Here is a 13,421-nt window from a genome sequence, read left to right as displayed (position 1 = left end):
TAAATTTGTAAAATGAACAAATAGGTGGTATATTCCTTGAGATTAAGGTCTCCAGTGGTTTTAATCTTTAAATGTTCAATTCATTCCAGTCTGAGAGGCTGTGTGTGAGGATGAAGATAAACAGTGAAGTGAACATGTGAACAGTGATAAACAGTGAAGAAGAATTAAAAGCCACCAGGGGGCAAACAAGTCCCATTTTTCCAAGTTTAAAGACACGCTATGTTTTGTTGTGGGTGCGCACTTCCAGCACACGGAGACGCGAAGAATGCTTCCTCGGGTCTCTGGAGCTGTTCTCTATTAGATCCTGTTTCCTCGAGACTGCACATGTTCGCCCTCTTCTCAAACATACTGGTCCAGCTTTGTGGAAAATAACTGGTGGCACAAAGTCTGGCTTTTACCACAAAAACTCTTTATGACCAATAAAGGACGTTTCTTTTAAAATGCTTCATAGGTTCTATCCAACTAACCACTACCATCAGAGACTTGAAGGTGATATCAATTTAAATTGTTCTTTTTGTGGAACCGATAGGAAACAGTGGTTCATAAATTCAAGTTCTCCGTTTACTTTTGTATATAATGCAAAATATTTACTCAATAATGGACAATAAGAATTAAAAAGCCTCGATCACCTTTTTAAACATTATACTTGTATAATTGAGTGTGTTAGAACGATTTTAAAGCTCTGGCATTTTGTGTTTGAGTTTATTTTTTTTCCGTTTATTTTCTTAGTGCTCCTTTTTGTGTTGTTGTCAGCCAGTCTATATAAAGTTTGGGGGGGGGGGGAATCAGGGTACTCAAAACCTGAGTAATCTGCAAGTTACAGTTACTCAGTGAGCAGCACAGCGAGTCCCGTCGGTGACGTCATATTACGTTTTATGACTGTGGAGCTAAATTTAAGTATTTTACACACAATTTGGATTCTTTAGTGTAAAACGGCGACACATTCTCCGGAGGAGTCAGTTAATATGTCACTCTGGAACTGTGTAATGTGGAGATATGATATAGATATATAAAGATGCAGATTCAGGGAGCTGGCTGATCTATATTTGATGTAAACTGTTTCTATTGTTCTTCTATTGTCCCAAAAGAATAACAGGAATGTGATGCGTTCAGTTACATGTCAAAACGAAACGAAACGAAACAAAGCTCACATGTCCTACTGCTTCTGAACCCATCCCTATGATACTCTGAGGTGTGTATGTGTGTGTGTGTAATATATTTCCACTGTGTCACACACCTGAATAAACCACACACACACCCTTCTGGGGGTGGAGTTTCCCCCGTGTTTTTAAGTAATGCGTAACGAGCCGAATGGTGTCATTACGCACACGGAGCTCGGACTATCGTTTCCAGCCAGATTAGAGGCTGATGTTGCTGCCTTCTCTGTGAAGGAGGAAAGTCATCTGTCCAGTTTCTGGTTTGAACTTCAGAATGATTAGTGCGAGGATTTTATGGGTAAGTTTCACTTTCCTGCATTTCACCGCATTTAGTTATTTTATTTTATTTATTTTTTTTTGGGGGGGGGGGGGGTGTTTTGTTTTTTGTCCAGGTGTAAAATGGAAAAGAACGTTTTCTAAGGCAAATTTATTTTTTAGTGATTGTCTGATAGATGTTTAAGGTTAAAATGCAATACACTGAAGACACTTCAGAATATATGGACAGACTTCCTATAAGAATGAGAGACACATGTAAAGCCTGTTTTATCAGTTTGTGACGATCTCGTGAAAACTGAAAGGATTCACTGTTAATAATCATTTCCATGAGCAGGGATGTGTGCATAAAAGTATGTATTATTCGTTATCCTTTAAAGGAAAAGTTAAGTTCACGAGTAATTAAAAATGTGCTGTATTTCAAATGTTGAAAGTAAAGATCATTTACAGCATGTCAGTGTAAAAAAAACATTAAAAAATAGTCGTTTACATCAATTTATCAATAATCATGGAGAAATGTAAATAAACCAAAGAAAATCTAAAGATGCTTAAAAATAATGGACTCAGGAGAAATATTAATATTGATAACAGAGGAATGAGTGCGCGTAACTGCCTGGGCTTGGTTTCATTCATAACTGTGCAGTAACACTCCTCTGTGTTTCATCATTGACTCACCATTTAACACCTACAAGTCCTGAGCCAGAGCAACCCAGCTGCTCCCTAACTGTGACCATGAAATTATTCTAGATTAGAAGGATACATATTTTATCTAATCAAAAAAAAAGAAGAAGAAGAAGAAAGTAGAAGTCTTTATAAAATAACAATAATAGCTTAACAGTGGTGGAAAGAGAACAGTCTGGGTTCAAGTAGTCAAGACTTAAACAGAAGTACCATTGCAGTGTTTTTAATTTTTTATCTAAGGTTTTTGGCAGTTAACCCAACAATGATATTCAGAATGAGCCTGTGCCTCACGATTGAACACTTTCAATCTGAGTTATGTTGATTTGGGGGTTTTCTTTACACAACTTGGAGATAAATTGGTTCATAATTGATCTCCACACCTGCAGATCCGGTTTAGCTGTGTGACAGGTAACAAAGTGTTGTGCTTGTACTAAACCTAATGCCCTGCTGAGCTGTGACTGAGGACCCATGTGAACCCGGGCTGGTTTCAGACCCAGATTCATTCACTGTGACCGCCTCATCTATACTCAGATTTTTCTTGGCCCTCCGGCCACTTCCTCATTTCTGTCTTTTCAAACTCATCAAGCAGCATTTCTCTTTGTTCTTGTCATGAGCGCGGCATCAAGCAGGAATGTGTCGGCCGAGAAGCTCGTTGGTTTCGGCTCTGCGATCCTGTTCTGCAGCTTCCTGCTCTCGGTTAACTGGTCCATCAGGTGCTGTGGACTAAATTTACCCTTGTGCTCCGTTACGTTCCTGAGGGAAACACTACATTTATCCGACAGGTTTTTAATGCTGTTGAAGATTAATCCAGCTCTTTATGACCTTACAACAAAAAAACTGCTGCTTTCTGCAACTGCTGCCAACTATTTAAAAAATCTGTAACCTGTAAACTGAGGGCTTTACAAATAAATTTACAAATGCAAGCATACTTTATTCATCTTAATATAGTTTTGTCTCGCAGTCTTTAAATCTTACATTTTATTGCTTCTTTATTGGGCCAAATGTAAATCTGCTACAAACTTGATGTAGAAATCTTGCATGTAATAACAAAACCAGGTGGCTGAAAGATATTTTTATTGATTATACAGCAGCAGTAGCACCTAAGAAGTTGCAAGTAATTTTAAAACCTCCCTTCTTGGTTTGAGGCCAAAATATGTAAACATGTCCAATATTTCACAAAAAATCCAAACATTTACCCCCCCACCCCCACCCACCCAAAAAAAAGCACAACCCTTGATATGTATCTATGTCAAGCCAACTGCACTATCAATACTCTTTCATTCTAGAGCAGCTGTTTTAGCTCCTCCCCTTTAAGCCAACTTCATTCTGATTGGCTGCAGCTCATACTCCTGATATCACATGGAGCCAGGAGCAAAAAAAACAGCTTGACACTGAGCCTTCAGTGAAGTCTAAAGCCTGAGCTGACATGCTCTCCTCTGTGTCTGCAGACTCTCGTTCAGATGCAGATTAGATGATTCTACAGAGCAGAACCAGACATGGACTTCCGTCTGCAGGAAAAATCTCACCTCTACTACAAGGTCAATGGGAGCTCCAGACCAGGCGTGAGTACTCAAAAACCACTCTGGTTTACTCACAGCTGAGTTTTTTGTTGCTTCTCTGTAATTTAGCACACATTCTTATGAGCAAACCGACACAGGAAACAGGCTAAAACTAAACAGATTTGGGGGTTTTTTTGGTTTTTTAATTAAAGCAATTGTAATAACTTTGTTACCACAAGAGAAGTCAGGGAAGGGGGGAAAGTCCCATTAGAGTTTTTAATCTGTCAAAACCTGGTGACATGAAACAACAGTTTTTCTATCTTAAAGAAGAATCGGTCCATTGAGTAGTTCAGTTGTGTCCATGGGGCAATAGTCCCCTGTGTCAGCCTTCAGCATAAGGGTAACCTGCTCAACCAGAAGAGGTCTTACTGTCTGGGTTTTTTTTTTTTTTTGTATTTTGCCCCTGAACAACTAACAGAGGAACAAAAGGAGCATGGCTTTGCAGCCAAGTTGAATTGAAATAAAACTGGAGGTCACTCTGATCTTGGCTGTTATCTCTGCACAGGGACAGATGTAGATGTCTAACGTTCTCTTAGGGAATCAGCAATATCAGTCTTCCTGTTGGTAAAACAGTCATTTTGGAGCTATTTTTCAACTATAAAAGACCACCAGCCTTTAGAAAAAGCTGCTAATTGGCTCCTGCACGAGTATTCCCCTGTGTGGTCAATAGCGGGTCACATCATGGCAGAGAAAAGAGCAGTCCTGTTCTTTTTGTCCTATTAACCACAGCAAACAGAGTCTGCGTATCAGGTGAACACCCAATTGTTCAAGCTGCATTTTCACGCTGGATAAGGCCTCGACGTCATGTTTACACAACGCAGCCAGTCATTTCAGAAGCTAGGAAGCTACACCTGCCTAACAACTTAATCCCTTCACATGCCTCAGGGATGAGATTCATTATCAGCACATGACACAGCCGAACCGGTTAAGCTGCAGTTTTTTAGGTCCTGAGCTGCTTCGCTACAATGGACGACTTTCATGGCAGCTGAAACCAGCAGATCTGCATGTTTGTCTCTTATTAGTTTCACGAGGGTGTTGCTGCAGGTGTCTTTGTCTTTGCAGGTGTCTCGGTAATCTGGTCGTAGCACTTTTCATTTCAACTGCAGCCTGAAGGTCATTACCTTCACAGAGAACAAATAAGGTGTAAAAGTCCTGCTGTCCACTTTTCAGAGCAGTGGTACTCACGTGTAAGTCCTGGGTCATGAATCCCAGTTCAGTAATTAAGATGTCTCAATTCAGATTTTTTTGTGTTTGAGTTTTCTTTGCGAAGTCAAGTTTGTAGAAACACTGAACATTTGAACCAGCGAAAGTCACGGGTGACACGTGCAAAAATCAGTTTTATTGAAGAGCTTTGAAAGAAAATAGAGTTTAGACTCTTTCATAGAGTTGCCAGCTGTAATTTAAAATGATAATGAACCACTTTGTTCACATAACAAGGCTTTTTTTCTTATTTATTTTTAAGTCCATTACACATTGTGTCAGGGGATCCCCTAAAGCCATGTGGTTTGGTTTAAATAGGTGGCCTCGATCCTATCAGGACCACAGAAAGACCTCAGCAAAATCAGCGGCCACTGCCACTGAGTGCTGTCACTGGATACCCTGCTGTGGTGGTTCTGAGTATGTGGAGGTGAAGAGGAAGAGGTGAGGGAGCCGTCCAGCAGGAGAGAGAGGGAGGGCCAGCTGAGCCAGAAACAGGGTGGGAAAAGAAGTCTGGAAGAACAAACAAGTCTGTGTTCCCTCTACACATGCCTACTGTATGAGAGTCATACGTGGAACGTTCGCACCCATATATGTGGAGCTCAGTGATGAGGAGACATAAGCAGCACCACAGCAGGCCTTTTTGTCTTGTTTTGCATTAAGAACAATAATCAGTCTTTTTTCAGTATGTTTCAGTCATAAACAGGAAAATGGGCAGATGTAGTGACTGTGAGGTCACAGGCAGGTTTGAGAAATTCTGCAAAACCCTCAAGTCAAGCCTTTTTGCCATTGTTGCACACCTAGGAGCATATTTGGATAATCCACCTTTCTGACTCTTCTGATTCTTGGAAACTAGAGCAGAGCACATATGAAAGTCAGCCTGCTGGCTGCAGGAAAGAACTCAGCTTTAAGGCCCTTTTAAAAAAAAAATTGTATATTTAGAGAAACATTCAACTTTGATATCTTCAAAACTGAACACATGCCTAGATTTGAACTTACCGTAAATGGAAAAAGAGCTGCTGTGCTAGTGCCAAACTAAACAAAGTGGAGGTATTTTCTGCAGAGAAGAGGAATAAAAGCAATACTGAATATGTGTGTGTGTGCATGAGCGGCAGGCAGAAAGAACAAGGTGGATAAATTTAAATACCCGAGAGTCAATCATCCGCAGCAACGGACAGTGCACAGGAGAGGTGAAGAAGAGAGTGCAGGCCGAGTGGATTGGTGAAGACAAGTGTGACAGAATTATTAGCGAGAGTGAACAGGAAGGTTTAACACATGGTAGTGAGACCTGTAATGTTTGGTTTGGAGACAGTGCACTAACAAAATGACAGGTGGTGTCTGGCAATCCCGCCTCCTCAATTTCTGCCATGAAGCCAAGATGACTGCTGAAAAAAAAATCAGCCAATGTATTCTTTTCATTGGTCAGCAGGGGGCGAGTGGGAAAATGACTCTCAGCTCTCTTGCCCTTTGACCTCAGTAAAATGATATCCTGATAGCTTTACTAGCTCAGTCACTAGTTTGAGGTAATATTAAATAAATCCTGAAATCCAGTTAGTAAATTATCGTCATTATTAGAGTAACACTTCATAAATAGATCTGCAGTGAATCTATGTAAAGGCTACGGCGTAGCTCATGCACGTGGCCAACACCATTACCTGCATTTATCTATGTGTAGTCGCTTGCAAGCACATGAGGTGCAGATACATTTTTACAGAAGCACAGGTCAGGTGACGGTGAACCAATAACATTTATCACTGAATCATGAAGAATAAAAAAGGATGATTCAGCAAATACTCGCTTGTTCTATTTAAAAATGTTTCAAAATGTCAAAATCTTTTTTTCATACTTTGTATGTACTTTCACATACAGGAAGTACACAAATATTTTTGCACACTAAAACAAACAAGAACAAGAAAAATGGTGTGTAAAGTGTTTAAATCAGAAACCCAGAGTGCCTCCCTCTTAAGTGGCAACCTTCAAATCTTCCCCTCCCTTTATAAATAGTGGAGAAACCTCTCTCTGTGTGTGCTACAGTGATTCACAGTAACCTGACTCTTTAACCTTTGAGGCAAAAATGTTAAGGAACAAAGAAGACATAGCAGAAATGTTTTATATCTCTTCACAGGATGATCAAGACCTGAGTCAAGAGGAGCAGGACTGCATCCAGTTCTTTGAGAAAACCATTGATTCGCTGGAGGCAAGTTTAGAGGAGGACGACTGGAGGCTTGTGCGAGCAAGGCCCTTTGAAAACGCCACTCAAGAGGTCACTAGACCTGTGGCTATGAGCGCCAACCCCTACGATACCAACCCCAAAGATCACGATATTATTGACTTGGTCCACAAGGAAGCAGATTCGGTGCACTCTAAAGAGCCGATCTTCAGTCCCAACCATCGAGGTAGCGTACAGCAGTTGGCGTTTGTGTTCGGGGTAGTCAGTTACAATATTTAAAATTGTTTATGTAGATGAAGCAGATTATTAAATTACATCTCTAAACTACTAAATCACGGTGACTGAAACTTCTTCAATTTGTTTCTACCAGGCTTTCAGACTATGGTGCCACCCCCTGAAAGCCACTTTGAGACAAAGCCAAGGCACAATCCGATGGACAGCTTGCCTTCAGAGTACAACCCTCCCCTCCCGAGTGGCATGTCCGGGCAGACGAACACACCCTACCACCCGGCAGGCAGTGTCCCCACCCCCGTGCTGATTGCCAAGAAGATAGCTGAGAACCAGTCCGGAGGAACAGCTAACTTCCTTCCTTCACTCCACCACCTCAGCGTGGATGAAAAGCCAAGCACAGATCATCCAGTGAAGCAGGGTCCTCCTACATCTGCCAAGCCTACCCACTACCCTGACAACATCAACATGATCGTTGGCAGCAAGGACCGTCAAAACCAGCCACCACCTAATGTGAGCATCCAGGAGAAACAGGCGCATATGCTGGCAAACCTAGGTATGAATCAACCTCTGCTGCAGGACGATTCTCTACACATTGTAGGGAAGAAGCCTCGAAATGTTCCTACTCGCAGCATTTCCTTCAGTGACCCCACACCAGACAAATCTAGAATGGAGGCCCTGTCTAAGCTAGGCCTAACCAGAAATCGAGCTATGTCTGGGGGTATGCCAGTCCAAATCACCCCTAACATTACCCCGCTGGTTCCTCTTACAGGTGCAGGCAGCAGTCCCACACCACTGGAGGCTCATCATCCAACAACAACTGAGACTGGGCCCAAATCGCCCAAAGCCCATGTCACTACCCCACCTCAGACCCTGATTCATGCTGACAGGAAACCTGAGGTTCGGAGGACATCTTCCTCTAGGAGCAATGACGACAGAAACCCCCAACCAAGCCTGTCGCGTCCAGCTGTTGCACAGAGCAGCTCCTATCCACCTCCTGTGGAAAACAAAGTATCCATCCCCCAGCAGCCATCTGAGGTGACCTCGTTGGCACTTAACAGCTACGGAGGAAAATCCATCGTGGTCCACCCTTCTGTTGGTTCCAAGAGTGAATCTGCACCCTCAACAACAAGCCATGAACCCAGAACCCACGCTTCTGCACTCTCCAACCCCAGTGATCCCAACACCTACGGGGGAAAGAGCAAAGTCATGACCCCCGGTTCCCTATCTGGCTCCAGGACCGAGCTTCCCGACATCCTTAGCTCACACATGGACAGGGGTCAAACCTTGCCCTACAAATCAGAGCTGCTGCAGCCCGAGCACAACAGCTACGGAGGAAGGAGCCGAAACTTCAACCCAGTCACCGGCTTATATTGCACTTCAGAAAACCCAGCAAGGGGTTCCAAACCTCCAGCCCCAACACCGGCCCCGAGACCTCCTCGGCACATTGTTCCCCAGAAACCTGCGACGTCCTTGTCCGCAGACAACAGGCGAAGATCCAACTCGATGTTCCGTCCCCAAGGCATCACGGTGCAGTTTTCTGGTCGAGGGGAGATGAATGAATCACGCAGAGAGGCACTGAGGAAACTGGGGTTGCTGAAAAAGTCTTGATGAACTCTTGTTTGTTTTCTGGATTTATCCTCAGTTTTTACCTGCTGGTGGAGGTTGTTTCGTTATAGCTCCCTCTATTGAGTGAATAAAGACAGACTTTTACAGATTTACAGATAGACAGTGCAGCTGAGCTAAACTGCTTTAAATCTCTCCAAAAAGTTTGGAAAAAAACATTTATTTAGCTTCCTGTCTCAGCTTTGTTTGTGACACGAGTCCGATTGTGAACGTCCAGAGTTTTTTTAGCCTTTTTACCAAAAGCATTAGTTTAATCTGGAGGCTCTCAAGCCTCTTTGGATTTAAGGTTGGATAGATTTTCACTGGGATTTTTTTTTCTGTTTAAAACTTGGATTCTCAGACTGTGAAGTCTTTATCACCTCTGTTACACGGGAGCCTTTTTCTTGTTTTCACTGGTTTTCTTTACTGACTTTGGACATTTTTTCTAGTCAGTGGTATGTTAGTGTGTATTTGTTTTTCCAGTTAAAAGCACTTTTTCTTTTTTTTTAAAAAACTTCTAATATAATCAGCACTAAAGAGCAAAAAGGGATCTTATGTATGGGACTAACAAAGAAAAGATGCTGTTTCCTTGAAGATGAGGAGCCGAGCCGAGCAGGGGGATATTTTTACTCCAATGAACAAACCTCCCACACCAAACCACAGACTGGTGGTCTGGGTTTGAGGGCAGGACTTTTACTTTTTTACTACACAGAGGGAATACTTTAAAAACTGCTCTTTAGGGATGGGTGTGCACATAGCATTGGACAAAACACGAGCACTAAAACCACACAGTCTAGAAATACATCCTCGATATGTTGTTTCTGACATTTGAAAATGTGTTATTTAACTCTGTGTGCGTGTGTGTGCGCGCGCGTGTGTGCGTGTGTGTGTGTGTGTGTGTGTGTATGTGTTTATCAAGACTCCGGCCTCTGTAGTTTACCTACAGTAACTTTTGAAGTATATATTTTATAAACTTATGTTTACAGACTCCGGTTCTCTGTAGTTCAGCTACAGTCATGTTGAAGTATCTAATGGTGCATACCTGCAGTATGGAGCTACTTTATGAGGAAATGTTCCTGTGAAGTGGTCACGTCTGCACAGATTAGGGATAAAAAGTGCCTCTTGTGTGGTTAAAGGGAAGCTGAGCGGCCATGTGAAAGTTGCTGCTATAACTGAACAGCCTGGTGTTCTTTCTGATTGTTGAAATATCCACATTATAAACTGTACATAGTCCATCTGCTCGAATATTTGCACCCATTAAACTGAACAATCTTACATCTGTCTGCATGTTTTGTCTGTTTTGTCCTGATTAACTGGGGAATGTGAAAAAGAAGCAGCTGTTTAATGACTGGGTAGTTTCAGCTGAGAGGAGGTTTTTTTTTTTTTGGTTTTTTTTTTTAGGATTTTACCCATCAAAGCTGCACAGCCTCTTTGAAACCATAGAAGACTCAAAGATACCTCATTTGCACTTGTAGCCAACATGGAAGCCGTATTGGTACAGCATGTCTACTAGAGCAGGAAATCTTGACAGTTTTCCAGCTTTTAAGTTGTTAACATGAGCTTAACTCCTCGTTTTCTTTCCTTAGATGTTAATTTGCAGGACTGTGCAGCGTCCATGATTCAGAGCCTTCTTTAGCAGCAATAACTTGAAGTAAATATGTGACTGTATGTATGACTTTATCAGCCTCTCACATAGCTGTGGAGGAATATTTGCCCTTTCTTCTTTATAGCATTGCTTCAGGTCATTGAGGTTTGCAAGATTTGTTTATGCACATCTCTGAAGGTCACACCACAGCATTTAATCAGGTTCAGCTCTGGACTGACCATTGTAGCACTGTGAATCTTTTTTTCTCTCTTCTGTAGATTTCCTGCTGTTTTGGAGCTTTAAGACGTCACAGAGATGGATATCCCTAATATGGTAATCTCAGACACACAGGCCCCACCTATCTGTAGTTTTAAAACTTTCTATTGTGAGGGTCAGCCAATCAGAGAGCTGGTGATGTATTACATCTAAAAACTTTGGATTGCTCCTTTTTATAGTGCATTGCAGCACCTCGAGCCCCTCCCTGTTCATGTTTTATTGTGGAAGGACTTTCTGACCCATTTTCCACATTTCACACTGGGCTGCTTGTGTTTTAAACAGCAGCAACACTAAAGAAGCTGTCTGGACTGCAGACTCTTACATAAGCCTTTGACACAGAGGCTTTCATTCCTGAGGGGTGTGTGTGTGTGCGTGTGTGTGTGTGTGAGAGAGAGAGAGAGGGGGGGGGGGGGGTATATGCAGCGTCAGTGGCAGTGCCCAAGATGACTGATATTCTGCCTTTATTGCCATTGTTTCTCTTAATGAGCATGCTTGCCCATCTCTGTGGGCACTGTGTTCATATTTAACTTTAACACATTTATTACATTGGTGCTCACATTGTGCACGTTCTCCAGTCAGGTTGAGCTGAATGAACATTAACAAACGCGACATTTATGCCCGCCCCAGATGTGACCTCGGCACCGCGTCACATAGGAAAACAACCCTAAACAACCGGTGTTTGTTCCCTCTGCAAACACCGGACCACTGGAAGCACCGAAGAAACAGATGATCAGACTTTTTTTTTTTTTTAAATGGACACTTGTGTAACTGAAAAAAGTAACTAAGCCTTTAAGATGAATACTTCCCCTCTTGATTCTCCCTGCTTGCTGTCCGCCTGCAGCACAGGTCAGAAGAAATCTGACAAATTTAAAGATCCAGTTGTTTAATTTAATGTGAAAACTGTGAGAAAGAAAACAGTCTGCTCACTGGAAAACGCCATCACCAGGTTGTCTGTTGGCCCTGGGTCAGCCAAATAGTCATACTGATTCCTGTCTGCCTCCAAACATCACATTTCCATCTCCACTCTGGAAACAGAATCAGACTGAATCCCAGTTGTGATAATCAAAATGAGGCTTTCTATGATCCATCTGTTTTCTAGTTTTATTGCAAACACACACAAGAAAATAAACCTGAGAAATACAAATCACTGACAGCTAAGTGGAAAAATGTGGACCACCGTATGTCACCACATGTGTTTGACTCGTATCAGAGTTACAGAGTGGTGACCCGTTCAGAGCGTATCCTGGAATAGCTGGCTGTGGGCTCCTATTATACTCAAAGAAAGCACCAAAGGTGTTGACCTGGCCTCCAAACTCCAACTCACCTGACTCCCAGAGGTATAGGTTGGTGGATTACCCCATGGCCCTTTAACCGGTTAATCCGGCCATGGTTTCCAGCGCTCCACATATGTAATGTTTAGAGGAGGGCGTGGGCGGGAAAAGAGGAAATACCCACTCTCGCTGCCTTGTAATTAGACCTCAACAAACAGGCGCACCCTCGCATGCCTCAAACACACGACTGACCTCATTCAGAGAGACGACTTTGTGCTTTTATTGTGGTAAATTTTATTTGTCATGAGCTGAGACAAAGCTTTAGCAGGCAGCTGTTTCTTGCTTTTTCCTTGCTGTAAAAGAATATCAGCTTGGACAGGGACAAACTTGAGTTATGGGTAATCTTTACTATAGCAAAGACACAGAGCTGCTGCAGAAAAGGTTCATGTAGCAGCATACAGGGGATATATTTATATATCTAGAGGCTTAACAAGTTATATTTATCTATTATAGTCACGTCATCACTAAGGAAGACTCTCAGGCACCCGGTTATCCTGGAAAAACTTTTGTCACATTACACAAGTCACAAATCAAAGCAAGCTGGATGTTAGCAAACTTTAAAAAACATCATCATCAAACTGGGTAGAAGTGGAAGAACTGCTGAATATGTACACTCAGGTGTCCACCACTGAGCAGGTCACTCAATCCTGACAAGTCTGAACGCAGCAGAGATCAAAAAGTGTTCGACGGTGCGAGAGCTGGAGATTTCTCAGCAGAGCAGCAAAAGCACTGACCTGACACTGCTGTCACGTCTGCAGGGGGGGCATGAGTAAGCTGAGCATTAAGACCAAAAACGAAGAGGACACGGGTGTCTGCCTCTACATAAATATAACTTTAAACTGTCTGTACCCATTTCTGAGCATTAATCTTCACTTTTTGTTAGTTTCACCAAACTAGGCTGAGACAGATTTTTTAAAGATTCCCGCATCCCTAAAAACCCACTTTCTTCTGATTGGTTAACATCTGGAAGAAAATACTTTAACATCATGAATTCAAAATGTGGTCATTCGTCAGATGGACACTTTCTGTGATATACTCACTGAATAACTGCTCACTGAAGCAAGCAGTGGATACAATGGTATCCTCTGTTAACTGTCCACACTGTCAATAAATAGCACATTTTTGAAGAAAAACAAAAAAAGACAGTTGTGTTAAGGTATTTCGTTTAGGAATAGAGACCTTTGTAACGTCTTCTTATTCTCCATCTTAAATCTCCGGTCCCAATGTCTGGTGTTCACATTAAACAAGACAAAAAAAATTCTAATAATGAGGTCAGTGTTTCTACAAGTTTTGAGCCAAAAGCACAGGCCCCACCCACCGGCTTAGGGGGGGGCAGCCAATCAGAAGACAGCTGACTTA

General features: G+C 42.3%; 1 protein-coding gene across 3 annotated transcripts; it reads left to right on the top strand.

Annotated features, from left to right (window-relative positions):
• The first annotated feature begins 1,300 nt into the window (after positions 1 to 1,300).
• Positions 1,301 to 10,145, top strand: proser2 (proline and serine rich 2). 3 transcript variants are annotated; one of them, XM_085386264.1, is made up of 5 exons: positions 1,301 to 1,455; positions 3,560 to 3,673; positions 6,993 to 7,263; positions 7,408 to 7,821; positions 8,038 to 10,145. In XM_085386264.1, exons 2-5 carry the CDS (start codon positions 3,608 to 3,610, stop codon positions 8,874 to 8,876), a joined length of 1,590 nt encoding a protein of 529 aa, XP_085242390.1. In that variant the 5' UTR covers positions 1,301 to 1,455; positions 3,560 to 3,607; the 3' UTR covers positions 8,877 to 10,145. The 3 variants fall into 3 exon arrangements, with proteins under 3 accessions (XP_085242390.1, XP_085242388.1, XP_085242389.1); XM_085386262.1 differs by having other exon boundaries at positions 7,408 to 10,145; XM_085386263.1 differs by lacking the exon at positions 3,560 to 3,673 and having other exon boundaries at positions 1,315 to 1,455; positions 7,408 to 10,145.
• Positions 10,146 to 13,421: the final 3,276 nt, after the last annotated feature.

This window comes from Rhamphochromis longiceps, linkage group LG17 (genome assembly GCF_057381845.1).
Source record: "Rhamphochromis longiceps isolate RC_006_pf linkage group LG17, R_longiceps_female_GT1.1, whole genome shotgun sequence".
NCBI classification, from domain to species: domain Eukaryota; kingdom Metazoa; phylum Chordata; class Actinopteri; order Cichliformes; family Cichlidae; genus Rhamphochromis; species Rhamphochromis longiceps.
Note: the sequence above shows the minus strand (reverse complement) of the source record. Positions and strands in the feature narration are given on the sequence as shown.